This window comes from Alligator mississippiensis, chromosome 3 (assembly GCF_030867095.1).
Source record: "Alligator mississippiensis isolate rAllMis1 chromosome 3, rAllMis1, whole genome shotgun sequence".
Lineage (NCBI taxonomy): Eukaryota > Metazoa > Chordata > Crocodylia > Alligatoridae > Alligator > Alligator mississippiensis.
This window is the reverse complement of record NC_081826.1, coordinates 28081098-28102640: the sequence shown is the minus strand read 5'-3', so window position 1 is coordinate 28102640 and position 21543 is coordinate 28081098. Positions and strand designations below refer to the sequence as shown.

General features: G+C 40.2%; 1 protein-coding gene across 1 annotated transcript in view; it reads right to left on the bottom strand.

Moving 5' to 3' along the window:
• The window catches only part of CSMD3 (CUB and Sushi multiple domains 3), a 1325501-nt gene that overhangs the window by 681769 nt on the left and 622189 nt on the right, over positions 1 to 21543 (bottom strand). Inside the window, exon 11 of the mRNA XM_014603846.3 lies at positions 10518 to 10639. Coding sequence (XP_014459332.1) covers positions 10518 to 10639 — 122 coding nt within the window. The remainder of the gene's footprint in view (positions 1 to 10517; positions 10640 to 21543) is intronic.

Genomic DNA, 21543 nt, shown 5'->3' with positions numbered 1-21543 from the left:
CAGAAAAAAAATGGGGAAAGAACTGATATCCTGGCTGTCTGCTTTTGATAGTTTCCTTAAATAAAATGGTCCTCCTAGGGTCTGCTGTAACAGCTTTAGGATACAAAGAAAGCATGTTGCAAAACACAATCTGTCTCCAGGATACAATAGACCAGAATACCATAGGTAAAATATTAATCTCACTGAAGTCAACTGGAGTTTTTCTACTGACTTCTACAAAGATAGCATTTAATCTTGCAGTAAACTGGTTAATTTGCCTATGGGATAATTCATCATTATGGTTTAATTCTCTGTTATTCTAATTCCCCATTAGCACACCCTTCTCCCCTCATTCTCTTAACAATGACTGGTAACTGATGAACACTGAATAATTCATGATTTTTTGCCTTCCTGATGAAATGATGAAAAATCAAAGTTCTGTGTATATGCTGGAGATTTAAATTAGCAAACAAACTGGAGTCAGGGAAAAAGGAAATAAAGGATGTGATGACTGTAAAAAAAAAAAAGAGAGCAATATTTTGAACATATCTCTATATGGTTTGTGTCAGCATCAATACCAAACTTCAAATAACTGGTCAGATATCAGGATTCCAGATTAGACCCACATGACACTGCTATTAAGCAGGGACTATTTAATATGGTATATATGACAGAAGGCTACAAGCAGGATGCAGTTGAGAGAGATACATTTCTCTCTCTCTCTCTCTCTCCCCCTGCATCCCTCAACTGTATCATTTTATCTAAAGTAAATCCTTTAGATTTCACTAACTTTAATTTACAATGATAATTAAAGAAGAAAGGAACATAAGCACAATGATTTTTAAAAGGCTAATGTAATTAGGTTTTCAATGTAGCAAACAAAACAAAACAAAAAACACAATAAAAACATGGAATTGCCTAGCCATCCCAAGCTGAAACACAATACCTAACCCCCTAATATTATAATGCCCTTTTGGACAAAAAAAAAAAAAAAAATCAAAAAGGTCCTCTTCAGATTAGTATTTTCTCACTTGTTGTGTAAAACATTGAGAGATGGTTTGCATGTTTATTTATAGTAGGCACTATCTTTTGTCAGAGACAAATCCCTGGCATTGTCCTTATCAGAAAGATGGGCAGTTAGGTTTTTTTTTCCTGTGGACGCAGAATTCAAGGTTCCTGTGCATTTTTTCATTCCTCAATTTATTCTCGCTGCATCCCATACACAAATGTTTTGCCTGCTTTAAGCTGCATCATTTTTCTACTTTTATTTTTAGATTCGGCTATACTCATGGGTTTCTCTTTGATGTTCAAGCAATTGCAACAAAATGTAAACTAATGTTACCATCACTATTACTTCATTATTTAAATCATTCTCTTTTCAAAATGTCAGGGGCAAAAAATTCTTATCATCTAAATTGTCACAAATTGATTGCAACTCTTTTACAGAAAACTTTAACTTAACTAACATGAAGCATTTGAAATTTAGTTGGAGCACAGAGGGGCAAGCATTTACTTTGCTCTATGAAGACTAAAAATATATGGAATAGCATCCATGATTCACAGACCCATTCATTTCCAAATTGATAAAATAATTTCTAATTTGGGAGCCAGGTATGTTATCATCCAAGACTACTTTATTTGGAGAATCTTATATTTAGTTCTTAATCTCCAAATGCTCTGGATTCATATTTTTCTCGAGTCTTGTTTGTAGCTCTGACACATCACAGCTCCTCACCCCCAGGCAGTGACTTTAATTATATTCTTAATAACTGAAGAGATAAAGTTCCTTCAGCACAGTTTAATGAGAATGCTAATATAAAAATCTGTACAACAATACAAAGATGCAAGCCTCAAGGATGGCAGCCCCTTGAGCTCCCTGATCAATGAGTTTTAACATTTGACTCCTAGCCACATGATCCTCCCTACACAATTGATTTGTATTTAATTTCTCAAACTCTGCCCCTTGAACCATAAAATCTGATATTAAAGGCATTGCTATCTCTGGCAATACTATAAATACTTACTAAGGATCAATAGTGTCCTACATTCCCATTAAAACAGAGGAGTTTTGTTTTGTTTTGAGAAATTGCTTTTCATTAGAAACAGACATTAACACAATTGAAAACTGGACCAGAAATGGTCCTGACAATGCAGCCCAAAATAAATTAGATGCTTTTCACAGCCTTAAATTCCATTTTTGCATGGATAGGTTCATACTGCTCTCAGATTATCAAAAGGCACGGTTCTACTCCACTGCAAATAAGGCTTGGAAATGAATGGCACATCTGGTTAACAGTGTGGTACTAGGGGCCAATTGTTATTCAGTAACTCAGGAGGCAGATGGTTTACTGGGACCAAAGATATTTCTCCAATCTGTGTTGCACTGATATAAATTGATATTGAAGATAATCCAGAGAGAAATAGATTCTTAGAGCCAAATTCAACTGCGGCATAAGAATGAGATCAATGGGAATTATAACCATTTACGCTGCTGATGATTGTGTCTTTTAGATTTGTACATCAACCCTCTTTCCCTCAGAATATTGTATATTTTTGGGAACTAGTTACAAATGATGAAACAGAAGAGACCTTAAAATATTCAAAGACTCTAAATCCTTGAGACTGACAATTTTGTTTTAAAATCTTAAAACATTGGACAGATCATCTAAACTGCCAGAGATGCTTTGGGACAGGTATTTTTTCCCTCACTGTAGTTTCTATTTCTGTGTTTTATAAGGAAGGAAATACCATGTCAAACACAATTCTTAGAGATCGCTCTTTTTGCTTAATATGAATTTAAGCACTAAAGCAAAGATGTGGGCTACAGCTATGTGTACACTACCTCTGTACTGAACTGAGAACTACCTTCAAGAAATGTGTCCTGCCCACTTGCTAATGCTCAGCACATGCCAAAGCACAGAAATTAGATAGTGCATCTGGCTTAGAGTGGTCTTGAGAACACACCAAGAATCATGCCTGAGATGCAGCTTGACAGGGAAAGTGCACATTGTACACTAAGATTGACCTAACTAGGGTTAAATCAATTTAAGTGCCAAACTATACAGATGTTCAGGGAGATTAGATTAGACTAAAATGCCAGCCCAATTTTAGTTCACCTGAGGAGGTACACTGAATTAGCTTGAGAAGAGGTTATCCTGATCTATGGAACATCTGTACATACTCAGAATGCAGGCCACAGGCTTGGGAAGTCCAGCCATTCACCCCAGCCCCAGGGTTGTACTTTTCCTGACCCCAATCTTGACCAAGCTATTCTCTAGCATCTTAACCTCCCCACCCCAGAATGGAGAATTCCCCGACATCCAGCCACAGACCCTCTAACCCCCTTATGGACCTGCCAGTCCCCACCTATCCCACCAACCGCCCCCCACTCAGTCCCACCAAATTAGAACTATATACATGGAAAATGATAAATTATCATTTTGCATGTATAGAATCTAATTAACAGAACGTCACCACCAACACATGCCTCCCGCCACGTGTCCCCCTACTGCTTCCCTTTTGATGCCTTTGTCTGCCCACTACTGCCTTCCCCCCAACTCCTCACCCCAACCCCTATCCTACCTCCCCATCCCTATGCTACCCCCACACCTTGCTTGCCCTCCTCCAGCATGCACTTACTTGTGCAGTTTTGCTAAGGCTCCAGAGCAGCCAGCAACGACAGAGGCCCTGACTCAGCCCCAGCCCAGCTCAACTAGGGAGAAGAGGTGGCAGTTCCCAGCAACAAGAGACAAAGTAGAAGGTAAGTGGGGAGAGAGCACAACTGGGGGAGCGGGGGACAGACTGTGTACTCTCCCCTGTGCTTCCCTTTAGCTGTATATGCAGCTCCTCCATTATCCCCTCCCCACCTCCCTCTGGCACTGTTAGGCCCCTTCCCTGCCAAGTGAGCCATCCCAGCCCAGGGGAGGTGGCAGTTCAGCTTTAGCCCTGATGAATATCCAAGATGAGAACCCCCTCCCCCTTGGCCCATGTTGACTAGGAAAAACATTCTTGTTTTGGATTTGAGTACCATTGTTTATTACCTCCAAAACAAAAGGAAAATGTTTCCAGCAATCAGTGAAAGACAATTCAGAATTGGATAGCTGCTCAAAGCGGAGCCAAAATAAGCTAAACAAACGTAACCCCATCATCCCCCAATGTCTTGGCATGTGTAGTAAAACTGCCCCATTCCCAATCACTCTATTCTATGGCAATTTCTTCATATCTTCATTCCACATTGTAAAAAAAAAAAAAAGTCTTACTTTGTGCATTGCTAAGCATATATATGTTGCAATAATACTCCTGGGCCAGCATGTAATGTTCTAATGCCAGGCAAGCTGTGATTTTCTGGGCTTTTCTTGGGGAGTGTGGGGAGGGTGGGAATCCTATCTACTCCTTAATATGCCCCGTCAGTGTTAATACTGCAGCACTTTGTAGAATTTTTAGCATGAACAATGGATCAAGAAAGGTGTCACAGCCTTAGGCTAGTTTAATGGATAAAGTTGTAGAGTTTTGATAGTGTCCTAGTTCTCTTTAATTTTCTTACGAGGAATATATATAGACATTCAAAAAAAAAATTAAAGTAACTTTGATGGGACCATCTTGGAGCAGACAGCTGAATACTAGCATAAGTATCCTCTCCCTTTAAAAAGACATATTGATGCAGTCAGCAAAAATAGATCAATTGCTGCACTCAGATGTTCAGGAGAAAGCACTGTGAAATAAATTATTTAAATATATATTTGAGAACTCAGACAATGCTGCATCTACAATTCAAATAATAACCTCAGAGAGCATCTCCATTTTCAACTTGTGTTGCTGAAGAATCAGGAAGCTCCTAAAAATGGCAAAGAGACAAATGGATAAAGCATATGTGACTGGAAGTCAGGTCCTATTCGTCATCCATCTGGATTTTCCTAATCCCAGCTAGGTCCCTGAGGGGGAAAAAAAAATCTTCTTTTTGACCTTTTAGTTCTCATTGCTATAAGAGAGACAGCTTAGACTGTAAAGGGTACACTCATCAGGACATTAAGAACACTCTTCATATATTCATAGACTTTAAGAACAGAAAGTTCCATTAGATCTTAAAATTAGATTTCTTGTATATTACAGGTTATTGCAATTTACATAGTTACCCTTATACTGAGACTGAAAACTTCCCAGTAACTTAACTAGATCATATCTTACATTTGACTAAAACATATTTCCCAGGATGCTCTAAGGACATTCTTGCTCCATTAAGAAATGGAGAATTCACCACCTCATCAGTAGTTTGCTCCAATAATTTAAAAAAAAGGGTTTTGTTCCCAATTTGAATTTATCTAGCTTCATCTTCCAGCTAGTAGTTTTTGTTATACCCTTCTTTTCTAGATTAAAGAACTCTTGAGTATCCTGTTTGTCTCCTTGTGAAAGTACTTATACAAGGTAATCAAGGCAACACTAAATAATATTTTTTAATAAGCTAAGCCTTTAGGTCTCTCTTTGTAAGATTTCTTCTCCAGTTTTGAATATGTAAGACTTGTCGGTACCCTTTCCAATTTTACCATATCCTTTTTTAATGTGGCATCAAAAACTGTATTCAGTATTGCTCGTAACATGGTCATACAGAGAATTAAAAAATAATTTCATTGCCCACCCCCTCCACCTGTTTGTACACCCAAGAATCCCTTTATCCCCATTTGTCATATCAGTGTCATAGCAAATGGGGGGGGGGGGGGGGGGAGCAATGGTGCGACCACCCCAGGGACTGAAGAGAAGGGATGCCAACAAGTTTTGCCCAGCTGGGGCAGGGCAGGGCGTGAGATGGAGCTGAGAATGCTCATTTGAGGGGTGCATGGGGATGGGGACAGGGTGGTTCCCACTGCTGTGTGCACTCCCAGGCAAGCATGGGGGGCATGCGCCCCCTGGATCTGTGCGCAGGGCAAGGGCAGGCTGCTGCTGTGGGCTTTGCCCCAAGTGCCCATCTTCCATGCCACGGTACTGAGTCATACAATTGCATTAAGAATTCATAATAAGTAGCTTGTCCACAATGATCCCTGGATCCTATTCAGAATCTCTACTTTCCAGGTATACTATTTTAGTCTGTAGGCATGACATATACAAATTCCTTCTACCTAAATATGTAACTTTGCATTCTGTTGTATTGAAGCTTTGTGTTGGAAAAAGCCCCAATTTATCCCACAAATGCTCTATTTGTCTTCCTTCGACTTAACATTATTTGCCATTTTACCATTCTTTGTGTCAACTGCAAATGTGATCAGCAGTGGTTTATATGTTAATCAATGTACTGGAAGAAAATGTCAAAGAATGCTGCTACACCTCCCTATGGAACTCCATTAGAATTACCTCCCTCCAATGATTTTCCCATCATTGACTAGTCTCTTTAATTTTTCTCTTTAGCTCTGTCAGTTAACTAGTTCTTAATCCATTTAACATTAACATAATTGATATGATATTGCACTAATATTTTAATCAAATACCAGCAGGCAATGCAGCAGCAAAAGCTTTACAAATGTTCATGTGTTATGCTTCTAAGTATGAAGTTATCTTTATCAACCAAACTTGCTGTTTCGAAGAATGAACTCAGGTTTGTTTGACAAGATCCATTTTTCATAAAGCCTGACTGGCATTAATTTATTTAATTATTTATTAATGGCTGGTATTAATTACATTCTATTAATTGATTCTTTATTTCATAGATTTCATAGACATTTGGGAGTTGGAAGAGACCTTGCAAGATCATGGAGTCCAGCCCCACTGCCATAGGCAGGAACTCTGCTGGGGTCAAATGATCAAAGCAAGATATGCATGCAAACACTGTTTGAATTAGTCCAGAATAGGTGCTTCCACCACCTCTGGTGGGAGTTGAACACTCGGACTGTAAAGGAATTTTTCTGTATGTCCAGTCTAAATCTGCTTTCCAGATGTTTGTGGCTGTTAGATCTTGTTATCCCTTGGGGAGCCCTGGTAAAAAAAAAAACTGTTCTCCCAGATCTTGGTGCGCACCCTTTATATATGTATAGGCTGCCAACAAGTCTCCCCTGAGCCTTCTCTTCTCCAGGCTGAAGAGTCCCATGTCCCTCATCCTCTCCTCATAAGGCTTGCTCTCTTGGCCTTTGATCATGTGGGTGGCTCTCCTCTCGACTCTCTCAATCCATGTCCCTCCTGAAGTGGGGGGGCCCAAAACTGGACGCAGTACTCTGGCTCCGGCCTCGCTAAGGCCGAGTAAAGTGAGAGGATGACGTCCCTGGTTTTGCTTGAGATGCGTTAGTGGATGCATGTCAGAGTTTGGTTTGCTTTTCTGGCTGCAGCATTGCATTGGTGACTCATGTTCGTCCTGTTAACTGAATCTTGTATCAGGCTTTTGGCTTAAGGTGACCTAGGTTATTCAACTTGCCTGATTTGTATTTGGGCACAACATTATCCCACATTTTAGAATCATGACCATTTTTTTCCCCACAACATTGTTATTCCAAACATACCTTAACACATATAACAACCCAATAAAACACTTCCATGCATAGTTACTTTTTAGCATCAACAACCCTATTTCTAGTCACCAGAAAATTAAATATATGCTTAAATGGTAAGCATTTCAAATCTATGGATCTTGGCCTTAGCTGTTTGTGGAATAGGGAGATCAATATAAAATGTACACAAATGCTAATGTATGTTACTCAGTCAGGATCATAGCACAAGTAGCAGTGACATATTTAAGGCTGCAGGCTGCTTGCATTCTTAAAGCACCTGTTTTCCTTTATATTTCAATTTTTAATCTGAAAGTTCTCAGACAAACTCTCACTAAAGCCAATTTTCTTGCAAAGCTAGTATCAGAACAGTTAACTATTGCTGAAACCATTGCTTACCAGTTCCAGATAATTTGATGAAATGGTTTTGGTTCGAATGAGTTATAAGGTTTTGGAAATTATATTTTATGCAAAGAGTAATCTTTGAAAGACAACAGGACCTAGGCTGAGATCCACTAAATGGCTCAAGCAACTCAGTGGAACTTGCATTATGAGTTTTAGGCCCATGTCAGCCTAAACAGAAGTAATCTCAGATAAACTGTCTCTCAGGAGAGTACTCTCACCACTTCTCATCATCTATTTGGAGGCAGAGCAACACTCCTCATCACTCCTTTTGAAGCTGTGCCACTATACAGAAAAGAATTCAAGATTAATTGGGCCAGAGATCAAAAGTATGACTCTTAACTCAGTGAGTACAGCACTCGCCTCGGTGAGAGGAGATTGGGGCAGTGATCCCTAGGTCCAGGAATTGCTCATGCATTTTGTCCAATGAGCGTTAACTCTAAAATCCCTAAATGAGACTTAGACTGGATATCCAGAACTGGGGTACCCCTCTTTCAAGTGAGCAGTTTCAAGACCGAAGTTGTGCTGCCTCTCCTTGTCAAAAGCCTCTCTCTCTCTCTCTCCCCATTATCCCATGGCAAAGTTTCCATAGGAAGGGGGGAGAGGACCCCGTATCTTGGGACAGCCTGTAGTCAGGTGGCTAAGGCACCTTCATGTGCCACCACACAGGAGAGTGCCTTACCCACCTGATCTAAACCATGAATGGCTGTAAAATAGCAGGGGCAGCATAACTGAAATGCTTCATACCTTGTAGCTCCAACCATGCTTTAAAACCAGAGTCCTCTGTCCCATTTTTAAACGAATAAATTTAGCATCTAACTCCAAGGGAGAGTTGGAGAGATTGGGTTTATGAATCCAAATCTAATCTGGATGTCACTGGGCAACCAAAAGTCCAGGTCCTAACACCTCACAGGGGTACCAGCTGGCCATGTCATGTTAGTGAGCTCAAACAGGTTCACTGTGTTTAATCCAATTCTGAGGTTCCCAAGACATTGATACAAAGCCAGGGAAGCTTATATGCAGAACTCATTTGCCTCAAGGAGAGAGGTACATACATGTTTTGATTTTATATTTTCAATTATAATATTTAATACACAAATGAGACAAAAATGTGAGAAAAACATAACTTAGTCTAGGTTAACTGTGCACACCTTATTATGAAATGAAAGTACACTAACAAGACAACATCAAATTTGCATGTTTCAACAGTAAATAGGTAGAGAGATCATAAGGGGGCAACTATCACAACTGGATAAAAACAGCTTTGTAGCAGTCCAGTTGTACAGTCAACAGCCATTTCTCCCTCCCTGGAGGCCAAGTGTATCACCTCTGTGATAGCCGAAGCAGCACCAGCACAGTTAATGAGTAATGCAAGATTGCTCCTGAGTCAAAAAAATCAATGATTCATTGCTAAGCGTATTTCATACATTTCAAATTCTGCTCTCAGAAACACACAGCCCTTTAACACAAAGCAGAGAGAAGCCATTTGAACAGGATAATAGGGGTGATGAAATGCCAAAAAAGGAACATTAAAAATTATATCCCCTAGTTAAAATGAAAAAAAAACAATTCATTGTATTTTTAAATAAAGACGTGTTTCTCTTATCATTCCTCCCCATTATGTAAATATATAATTCTCAAAAAAAACACTGCTTAGTTTTGACCCTGCAAAGAACAATTCAATACATTGTAACTACAGGATAATCTAAAACAAAATTAATCAAAATAAAACTGCAATATAATATAGAGAAAAGAATTATGTTTAATAATGAAAGGCTTTGTTTCATGGAAATTTTCATTAAGTTTAAGGAAAATTAATTGTGTGAATGTAAATTAGCTGAATTAGGTGTTCATTTAACAGGGAGAGGACTACACATTTTGAGTAAAAATCATTTCATAGGACAAATCTAAAATGTCTTATTTTCATCCACCCAAAATTCCAGTGAATACTAAAGGGTACCTCAGAAAAGGAGCAACGTTAAAGAACACTCTGCACTGCCTCCCAAGCATTTATCCTGAATTTATCAGGCATCAGTGTTTCTCCTGCATGCATGAACAAAGTCTTTATCCATGGATCTGGGAGGATCCACTAACAATTAAGACCATATTTGATAAACAAAAACAAAACCTTTTTTTTTCAATCCAGCTCCAGAAGTCTCCTTCCATATGGAGGTTTTTGATGGCAATGCTTCACTAGAAATGTTCTGCAAAGGACTTTCATTCCCACTACAGCCATAGGACCCACTTAAATATGGATTCCACAGTGTGATATGTGTTTCCACATTTAAGTTAACATAGATCCAGCTTTTATCATCTACCCTAAGAACTGCTGAAACTCAGCACGGTCCCAATATTTGGACTGCTCACACTTCTCCCCACCTTCTTTAGTTTTATTCTTCTCCTGGAATGTAGATCACTAAGTCCCCAGAAGGATCTATGTGAGGACCATGGAATGGGCCAGAAATAGTAACACAGAGGGTGCATCTACACATGAGGTTTACTGCGGAGTTAACTAATCTGTCCTTACATAATTAACAATAAGCAATTTTTAAAAATGTCTGTAAAGCACTATGAAGATCAATTGAATAAATCATATTAATATTAAACATTACAATCTGTGTGTGATATTATAAAATAAATATAGAAAAATATAGTTCTGAGTTTTAAGCTTACCTTGTTGTTGTTGATGGCTGCGACGACCCAGACACACTGAGCATTACTGTCATACTGGAATGGAAAATTGGGGGATGTGAAAGTTCCACTGGGTCCCTGAAGGTTAGATCCACAAGTTTTTACTGCAAAAAGAAAATGTTTCTCATATAATACATGCTAAAACATGTAAAGCAAATTCATAAAACATACTTGTTCATATATTAAAGAACAGTTAGAGTAGTAATATGCTATTAAACAGAAATATAGCCTCTACAAAAAAAAATAAACAAACATCTGATTTGCATACCTTGTTCTGCAATACAGAGTAAAATACACATGTTCTGAGGTTCAAGACTAAGTTTTAAGAGACAGACCAGAATCTACTCATGTTTAAATGGTCTGTGCATTAAGCTAAATAAAGACTTTTTTCTAATCAGTCTAATTTTAAAAGATAATACTTATATATCTTTAAAGAGAAGTGCTTGCATACCAGAGTACATGACAAAGGTGTGTTTACACATGCATTTGATGTAGGAGCAATTTACTTGTGGGTAAACTATTCACAAGTAAGCGCTCTCAGGCCGGCATCTACATGTGCAGAAAAGTGGGAGCTGATTTGCTAACCTGCCACCACCAGGGAGAGCTCTAGGCTCCCCCTGGGTGCTAGCCCAGGGGCTGCCAGGGAGCACTGGGCCAGAAAACAGCTGCCCCTGAGGGTTGCCTGCTGCTGGGGTGGGGACAATGTTCCCTTGCCCTGGCAGCAGGGAGCTCCTGCCTCTGGTCCCCCGTTGGGGGCAGGGGACATGGAAAGAGATGAAGAGGAGGGGACTGGGACCTACCCCACCCCTGCAACTCTTTATAAGCCCCATGCCTTGATCACCCAGTTGGGGCATGGGGCTGGGATCTGCCCCTGACTGGGACAGTTCCCAGCCCCTGCTCCACGATTGCAAGCCAGGAGCTGGAGATGCCATTCCCTGCTCAGTTCCGCAATCATGGAGCTGAGCAGACAGCAGGCTCCCAGCCTGTTCCATCAGGCATCTACATGGGAGTTACTGCATAGTAAGTAATCACAAGTAAATTTGCTACTTGCATTTGCAGGTAGTAAATTTACTCATGAATAGCAAGGTTTATTCCACAGTAAGCATGTGCACATGTAGATGCATGCACTTACTGTGTAGTAAACTATGCTTTTGTGGAGTAAAGTGTCTCATGTAGAAGAACCCAAACAGTACTAATTTTAGAGAGAGTTTTTTCAAGATCTGCTGGCCTTTGCCTATGCTAATATTTCTCTAGCTGTTACCATTACTACAGCTGAAATAGCATTTTAAATGCTAAGAACTTTCAAGATATGGCTAGGAGTAATGCCTTTCATGAAACAACATTTTCCCAAAGAAGAAAATAGGTAAACCACTAAGAAAATGTGTTCAAAACAAACAAACAAAAACGTGTTATTCCCTATGGTGATGTATCTTACATTTGAAAATAGAAGTAGTGAAAATAGGTTCTGACAAACACTAGTAATTTGATCTCTTGAATTAAAATTACATTCTAATATCAGTCTTCAAAATGAGTGTTTTATTCCACAAATAACCCCACTTAAAGTCAATGGGACCATTTATTAAGTTGTGCTTAATCACTGAAATTATGGGCTGCTGAGCACCAAGAACATTTTAACCATACACATCAACGAGAGCAGGATTTCTTTTACTGTAACTAGGACTTCATACACAAGGTACTAAACTTGAGCCCTCAAACACAGATAGTGTTTTGTGTTGTTTCCTTTACTGTCCATACCATATATTTTCACTGAATGCACTACTCCTGAGCAGTCCTTCCTAGGACTCTCTTGGTGCATCTGCACATGTGCTTAACTGCACAGTAGGTTAATTTGCTGCAGTGTAAAGTGTCACAGTCTACAAATTAGATACTATTTTATTGAAGCAAACTAATTTTTGCCACTACAACGGCAAAAATAACTGCACCTGTAAATGCTGACCCAGGTGTACATTACACCTAGTCAGCCCAGGCAGCAGGGAGCTAGGCAGGCACCTGTCTGCTGCCTAACCATAGGGCTCCAAATGCTGGGACACTCTCCTGCCCCAGCCAGCCCTGAGGCCGCCTCCTGGAGCTGATCCCCTCCCCCCACCCCACCGTCACCACCAGGGTCCCTGCCAGCCCGTGGCCGCTCCACCCCAGCTTAAAGTGCTGCAGTCCTGGGCACAACATCTGCACAAGACCCTGGACCACAAATGTTTGAGCATCAACATATGCCATTAAAGCACTGTGATAAACTCTGGTGAAAACTGCTGGAGTTTATCACTGCCTTAATGACATGTGTAGATGCACCCTTTTTTTTCAGTAACCGTAACTAAATCTAAACCCACTGTCCTGTCTGTGCAGATTCCTGCAGAGTACTGAGTAAAAAAAGTAATGCCTCATGCTGGATTCTTTCATACCATCTCATTTCATTTAATTAAATTTGACTATGACAGGGCAATCCATCATGCTATTTGTTTACACTTTGACAAAGAAGACTAATTTGAACAGCAGTCGATCAAGCAAATCAATATTAAGTTCTTCTAAGATGGAAACCTTTTCTTTGCATTACTCATAATGCTACTCAAAGAATGCCAATCAAAATAAAAATATAGGTTAAATAAGATACTAAAGTCCGTAACCTATTTGATGCCTATCCATTGTTCCATTATAGAATAGCCAACTCTGATTTACACCATCTACATTCCCAATGGTATATTTTAATATTGAACATACGTTACCAAGCAGATTTGACCAAGGTAAGGAAAATGGGTATATAACTATACTCTCCAAACCTGATTTACAAATACACCAATTATTTTTCCTCAAACCAAATACACACACATGTATGCATTTAGAATTACATATGCCTGCACATACATATGCACAGTCATGTATGTGTGCGCACTCAGATGCTAGGGGCTGGAGTTGGGCTGGGGGCGGGGGAGTGTTCGTTTCTGCTAGCAATCTGGTGAGCAGGACAGGCACAGAGTGCACTTGTCAGCTCCTAGCCATGCCCTTGCCTGCCAGGCCTCTAGCAACAGGTCATAGGTATGCAAGTTACACACATTTTTAACCCTGCATGTGCACCCAGGAGGTGCTAACTTTAATGATAACCTAATATTCTTTAAAGTTATCATGTGACACTTGTGATGAGTAAGCATACCCTAAATTACATTCTTGAATCTATGTGTGTATGTGTCTATCTATATGCATATCTATGGATGTAGATGCATATAATATGCATATGGATTCAATAATTTTCAGAAATGCTTACAAAAATATCTTATATCTATGTGTACAATTTTTTTGTTTTTTTCAGCAGTTGAAATTATTTACAAAGGTAACCAATGTGGCTCATTTAGTGATATTTATGCTTCTGGTATTCTAGTATTTGAAGATGTCTCTGCAATGTACAACCAAAGAAAAACAAGAGAAGATCTTTTAATGGGCTAAGGAAACATTTCTATAACAACAAAGAATGACTAACCCGTTTTATTTTTTTTTCTTTTTCATGAGAACGTAGTGTGTGTAATACTGATTTATCTGTGTTGCAGGGCACTAAGGTGCCTGCTCCTTTAAGAACAGAAACTGCCTAGGGAGAGGGCCCTAAAAGCCAGACAGAAGCCCACGGGTGCAGGTTACTATGGCAACAGGCTAATGAGTAAATTATCCTGTACCTGCACCTGGTCAGCTGACTAGAAGAGGTAGGGTCCTGGGCATATATAAACCCCAGGGCTGGGACTAGAGGCTGAGTTCTCTGTCAGCAGCCAAGGGGTAAGGAGCTCTCAGGCAAGAAGCTCACCAGAGAGGCTTGACTGCCTTTTCTGCTCCAGATAGGTTTAAGGCACTCCAGGAGCTCACCAGAGACCCTGGCCTACAAGACACTTAATGCTGGGAGAAGTCTGATTTTGTTAAAAGAACAGAATACCGCTAAACTCCTTGTATTATGATATAGCCCAGGGGCTCATATTTTATTTGCTATTTATAGACCGGTGGATCAGACTGAGGCTATTGGGGGAAAGAGGAGGCCTCATTGGGGGCCCACTATGGTGTGGGAACCCTGGTGCCAGTGTGGGGTACAACAACGGGGGGGGGAGTGAGCAGACCCCAGGGTCAATGTAGGGTGCAGTGACAGGGGGGTGAACAGACCCTAGCACCAGTGTGGGGCACAGCAACAGGGCTGTGTGGAGCCCGGTGAGGACAAGAGGCCAAGCTATAGCAAGGCCCCAGGAGAGTTAATGTTGAAAAATGCAAGGTTCTCCACTTTGGGAAGAAAAACCCACAGTATGCTTGTAGACTCAGCAGTGCTACACTGGCTAGCACTATGGAAGAAAGAGTCTTGGGGGTCATCATTGACCACAAGATGAACATGAACCTTCAATGTGATGCTGCAGCTAGTAAAGTGACCAAAACCCTGGCTTGCATCCATAGATGCTTCTCAAGCAAATCCCAGGATGTCATTCTCCCATTGTACTAAGTCTTGGTGAGGCTGCAGCTGGAGTACTGCATCCAATTTTGGGCTCCGCAATTCAAAAAAGATGTGGAGAAGCTTGAGAGAGTCCAGAGGAGAGCCACACATATGATCAGAGGTCAGGAAAACAGACCTTATGATGAGAGGCTGAGAGCTATGGGACTTTTCAGCCTGGAAAAGCTCAGGCTTGGGGGTAATCTGTTGGCTACTTATAAGGGGTGCTCACCAGGACCTGGGGGAACATCTGTTCACCAGAGCACCCCAAGGAATGACAAGGTCGAACGGTCACAAACTCGTCCATGACCATTTCAGGCTGGATATAAGAAAGAACTTCTTCACTGTCCAAGCCCCCAAGGTCTGAAATAGCCTGCCATCAAAGGTGGTTCAAGCACCTACTTTGAATGCCTTCAAGAGAAATTTGGATGCTTACCTTGCTGGGATCCTATGACCCCTGCTGACTTTTTGCCCTTGGGGCAAGGGGCTGGACTTGATGATCTTCCGAGGTCCTTTCCAGCCCTAATGTCTATGAAAGACTATGTCCAGAGTACAAACTTGGGGGCAGCTTCCTGATTTTATTAGAATTACCAGCAAGATGTGGCAGGCGAGAAAGAGGGTGCCCATGGGGAGGGATTAGCATGGTCAAGGAAACCTAGGGGCTATCCCTGGGGACCCCATGATGTGACAATCTGTCACACATCATGGAAGTTTATATTGTTAATTCTATTAGATACTGCACATTCACCTGTTTCAGAGTTGTTCCTTTGTACATCATGCATGCTATGTAAAATTGCTGCAAAAGGCAGTGATTCCTTTATTAGGTGCATTTAAATTATAATAGTGAAAACAATTAAAACAAACAAGTGAAAAAGGTCCCTGTGTTTGGTAATTCCCTAGTAGTCCATAAAACTGCAGGTCATGCTCCCTCCAAAGTTAATGTTATGGTACATATGTATATCTTATGCATATTTAATATGCATCAACCTGGTTAGAAACTCTAAAGTAGAAGGCATAACAACATTAGGTATACATGCATATATTTCTTTTATTTTTAAGACTTATATTGAGGGCCAAACTTTGAGATATGGTTTCTGATGTGATATAATTATAAAAGGTGAAGATAACAAATATATAATATTTGATCTTCAGTTTTAATATGATTTTATTAAATCAAAAGAAATTTTAACTATTGGCTCTCAATATAATTCTTTAAAGAAAGGAACAACTTATTGATTAAGAAGAAAACAGCATATGGCTGGGGCAGATTTAAGACAAAAATGGATTAACAAAATTATAATTTTTTAAAGATACAAATATAAGAGGAGGCAAAAAAAAGCAGAAATAAGCATTATTCTTGTATACTTTTAAAAGGCTCTATGTAAAAAAAAAACAACAAAAAACAAAAAATCCTATGACATGATAGGCTACATTCTGAAATCCCATTGAATCAAAGGATTTTAAAAGCTAGCTATAGTTTTAATTATGATATTCTTAATTCGATGTAAAGCTTTCCATACAAATAACTGTATATTATCTTTTTTAAAATACAGCATGAAAAACATCAACTACGCTGATAAAAAAATGAGACGGTCGTGATTCCAATTGGGGACAGCAGAATAGTTTGTTTTTTCTCTGCTGCTTTTTATAAATGAAAACTAGTAACAAATGTTGTGAAGTGAATATAGTCCCTTTATTTTGCTAATTATTAATATTCAAGTGTTTGTCTTATTTACATACAAAGATAGTTTACTTCAGTTTTAAAGATGTCCTACATTTTTTATTTGAGAACTGTCTTGGACAGTCTATATGAGATCAAGTCATACCTCACAAGACAGCTCAACTAAGTGTGAACTTGCTGTCACGTTTCCATGCTGATTCCCATAGCACGGTAAGGAGCAAGTGAAGAAGAAATGAACTATTTACACTGGATTTTTGGAAGGAGAATATAATTCTATTGATTTATGGAAATCTTCACATCAAGAAGCACTTCTCAGCATGAGAAAGAGTTGCAGAATCGAGATGACAGCAAAAATGTAGCAGAAGGTTAAAAACTCAACAGGATAAAAGCTTTGCTAGACAAAACACTGAAAATGTTCATAAGATCACTGTTAATGTGAACATGTAGGATGCCACCACAAGACTCACCTTTTTGCTCATAGGAGTATAGGTTGTAGCCATGTTGCTTTAAGGACATAGTCAGACAAGGTTCTTTGGGTGAATCCAATATCTTTTATTAAACCAACTTAAAAAGCTGGAAAAAAAAAATTCTTGCCAAGCTTTTGGGTTTAAAAACCCTTCATCAGGCTGAGGAAGCCTCTGAAGTTGGTGTGTGTTCTTCCTGGATGAAATGAGTAGTAAAGAAGCCAGGCGCCTGGCTGGTATGCATGCAAGACACGCAGTCAGTGAAGATGTAAATTGAGGAGTCAGTGGGTAAGAGACCGACTGGGTGGGGGCAGAGAGAAGGAGGATGAATGTAGCAGGTAAATAGTGAAGAGGTAGCTGGGGAGTCAGATGTCAGTCAGGTTATAATGTGTCATAAATCCAATGTCTATATTTAGTCAATGACTTTCTGTTATCTAGGAGGCTGATGAAGAGAAGTTTGTGGGCTTCTCTGAAAGGTGTTTTGACCATGCCATGACAAGAAATGCAAAACCTGCCAACACATCTTCACCACCCCCACAATTACAACACCTCACAACAGAGCCATCAGCATTCCTGGATCTTGCAGCTGCACCTCCAGAAATGTAATATATCTCATTCAGTGCAGCAAATGCCCCGATGGAATATGCATAGGAGAGACCAAACAATAACCGTGCACCAGAATGAACGCATACTAGAAATCTATCAAAGACTAGAATACCCAATTACCTGTGGGGCACATTTCTCACAAGAAAACCACTCTCTCTCTCTCCAATCTCTCAGCTCTAATCCTCAAATGGAACTTACAAAACACTTTTCACAGATAAGCCTATGAACTTCACTTCATCAATCAAAAAAACCATGAACTAAAAATAGACATTGGATTTATGATGCATTATAACCTGCCTGACATCTGACTCCCCAGGTACCTCTTCACTATTTACCTGCTACATTCATCCCCCTTCTTCCCCCACTCCCAACCTGTCTCTCATCCACTGACTCCTCCATTTACATCTTCATTGACTGCCTGTCTTGTATGCATACCAGCCCATCCTCTGGCCTCCTTACTATTTGCTAAGAAATCTTTTTTCCAACTATTTAAGTTGGTCTAATAAAAGATATCAAATTCACCCAAAGAACCTTGTAGTCCTTTGAGCGCATACATTTTTTTGTGGTTTAGGAGACATGCAAAACAGGTTTGCACATGCCAAGTGGCATTTTCAGCTATGATCTACCAGTACCAAAAAATGAGGGGGCTGATATAGAAAGAAATTAGGTAGCATGAACTGACATAGTATTATTATATGAAGAAAGAAAAACAGTGCTGCAAAAAAAGAGGGAAAAAAATCTTTTGACCTAACTCTGAAGAACCTGTAAGTCACTGGCAGAAAATGGTCCATAAATGGTAGAAGAGGAAAAATCTATAACAATCAGATCTATATCTAGCTTCAGCTGGGAAAGTAGAGTGCAGATTTATAAATACAGGAGGGAAATCAACACGTATCAGAAAATACAATTGAGGACACTTTGCAAAGGGCCAATCTATTTCTGGAGTCTAGACTAGACGAGGTGTCATTTCATGAAATATACTGATTTATTTTATAAGTTACTAACAAAGCCAAAAATGATACTATGGGTTTTGAGATCATTTTAACTGTGAAAATATTAGAAAATAAGTTTATACTCATTAGAGAAAAGGGATTAATAATGGGCATAATTAAAAAAAAAAAACACTGAAACACTTAGTTTTATATTGTACTTACAAATAAAAGAGGCTGCACTGAACTTAAGGAAGTCTTAGACATCAAGATGATTTAGGCTATGCACAGATCACATTTTAAAGCCACATTTAAGAGGGAAGGGGGTTTGCCCTTTTATGTACACATCAGCTTTTCATATTTAATGGTCACATTTGTCCACTCTATATTGAAGAATAGTAAGTTTAAAGTTACAGAGGTTTAGATCCATTTATACCACTGTAAGAGTGGACAAAAGCATGTTATCTTGGTATTAAACTAAACTGGAACGACTATTATGTTCTTCATACTCTTATATAAACTTTTTTTTTCAGAGATTAATATCTGAAACTGACTATAAACTACAGTAACAGAAACAGAAACTGTGAATACTTTCATGAAGGAAAAGAAATGCACATAGGGGCTGCATTTCCTGTGTAATTTAGCACACATCTCCCCTTAACTTTGACACTATTTTTGCCCAAGTTAGTGAAACTATTCATGGACATAAATGTATGGCTATGATCAAGTATTTTGTTGGTGACGTTATTTACAAGTTAGACAGACTGGATTTAGATGGGTCATGTAGCATCCAAACAAAATATTAAAACATTATTTCATGTATTTAAAAAGGGGAGAAAAGGATCAACAAGAAGAGCATTTAAACAAGACTCAAGCATGTCAAGTAACTAAAGGCTAGCTTGCTGGCACCGAAAGAGAGACTTTGTCTTTTGTAATATCATTAAAAGGGAAAAAAAAGCAAACTACTCAAAGGCTGGTAAGTTAAGAGCCAGTGAACAGCAGTAGCAAAATGTTGTCTATGCTGAAACTATTGATTCAAGTTTGATTGCTGTTCTCTGACATCCCAGCCTTCTTTACAGCCTTCTGCAACTCCCCCCCCCCCCCCCCCCCTTTGCAGGGAGTTGCTTTAGCACTTGGCCTGCTCCAGTCAAGTGCTCAGCAAGACCCCGCTCCCAAGCTCTCCCAGAGCCAAGCCAGTGCAGACCCTCTCCCCACCCTGCCTCTGGCCATCTACCAGCAGCAGGTCAGCAGTGGGAGAGGGAGAGGAAACATTTGAGTTCCCTGTGCACAAGCCCCAGAACATTGGGCACCCACCTCCCCACACCCCATCAAGAAGCAAGCCCCCAGTGTATACACATGCCTGACACTGAACCCAGGAGAACCCCCCATGCTCAAGCACGGCCCCACATGGAGCCTGATCTTGGCTCCCGCACACCCAGCCAGGGAACACCATGCCCCCATGCTCTCCCTTTCAAAGTAGTAAAACTTGGAAATAATGGGGGAAAAAACAAAACATTTTTAACTCTTGTTCTCTTAAACCAGGGTCAGCAACCTCCGGTGTGCAGGCCAGATATGGCTCACAAAGGTATGATCCTTAGCCCTTTTATTAATGGCTAGACAATTTACTATTGTAGCTCCAGCATTCAGATCTGCTCTGCGTGTTACTAGCTAAGTTGAGTTCTGTCTAAACTGTAGACTTGTCTTGATATACAAAATAAAACACATTCAAATTACAAACAAATGTAGCAACTCTAAGGTGGAAATAATGGAACTGGATTTGTATTAGTAACTCTACATAAGCACATAAATAATGTCCCTATATTTCTTTCCATAATTTTCCCTCTCCCTTATTCTCTCTCAATTATATCTGTTACTTTCCCAATCTGGGCTCTGTCCCAAGGTCTTTAGGGTTAAATCCATGAAGATTGTTAAGTATCCAAGTTCACCATTAGGCACCATTGACATTCTGGAAATCTTTGCTGAGGAACTATAAATTGGCATTTAACTACTGCTCCTTTTGTGAAACAAAGTAAAATGTCCTAGGTATTTATCAGACACCAAAGCACAGACAGTCTAAGGCAATGACCAGAACAAGAATGAAACCAGGATTGTGAGCTAGAACAAAATAAAATGGTGTTCTATAAAATAATTCTAATAATTATAGTTTTAAACCATGTGTAGATGAAATAAGGGGCATGTGTGCACGACACTTTAAAGCAGGCTAAATGCTTTTGCACCACTTTAATGGTGCCGGTGTTTGCATACATTGGCAGCATATTGTGCATTAATTACAGCTGCTGAGGGAAACTCAGCGGTATAATGTGCCTTAAATGAATTGAGGTGCAACAAACTAAAACACTGAGGAGGAGTTTTAGTTTGCTGCCCCTACAGCATGGGTCAAAGCACCAGGCTCCATTCAGCTCAAGGGCTCTGCAGGAAGCCCTGCAGGCAGCTTGGCAGCAGCCTGGGAAGGCAGGCTCTGCCCAAGAAAAGCAGTGAGCCCGATCTCCACCCCCCCGCCCCACACTGGAACCTGCCTGCCTCAGCTGCACGGGGGTCCAGTCCTTCCCTCCACAGCTGTGGTGCCCCCCAGGACCACCTTAGCTAGGTGCCTGTGCATGGGTGCCGCCTGGGGTGGGGGCTGCTGTGGAGGGTCACATCAGCCCCCTCACTCCCCCCCTGCAGCCCAGGGACTGCTCAGCCCTCCAGCAGCTCGTCCTCCCCTCCCCACCGCCAGAGAGGCAGGTAAGTCAGTGGGTTGTGCCCATGACACGGAGGTTTAAAGGGCTCTAAATTGAAGCGGTGTTTTCAGAAACCCACCACTTCAATTTATGGCTCCCATTTTGTCTGCAAATGCCCTTAA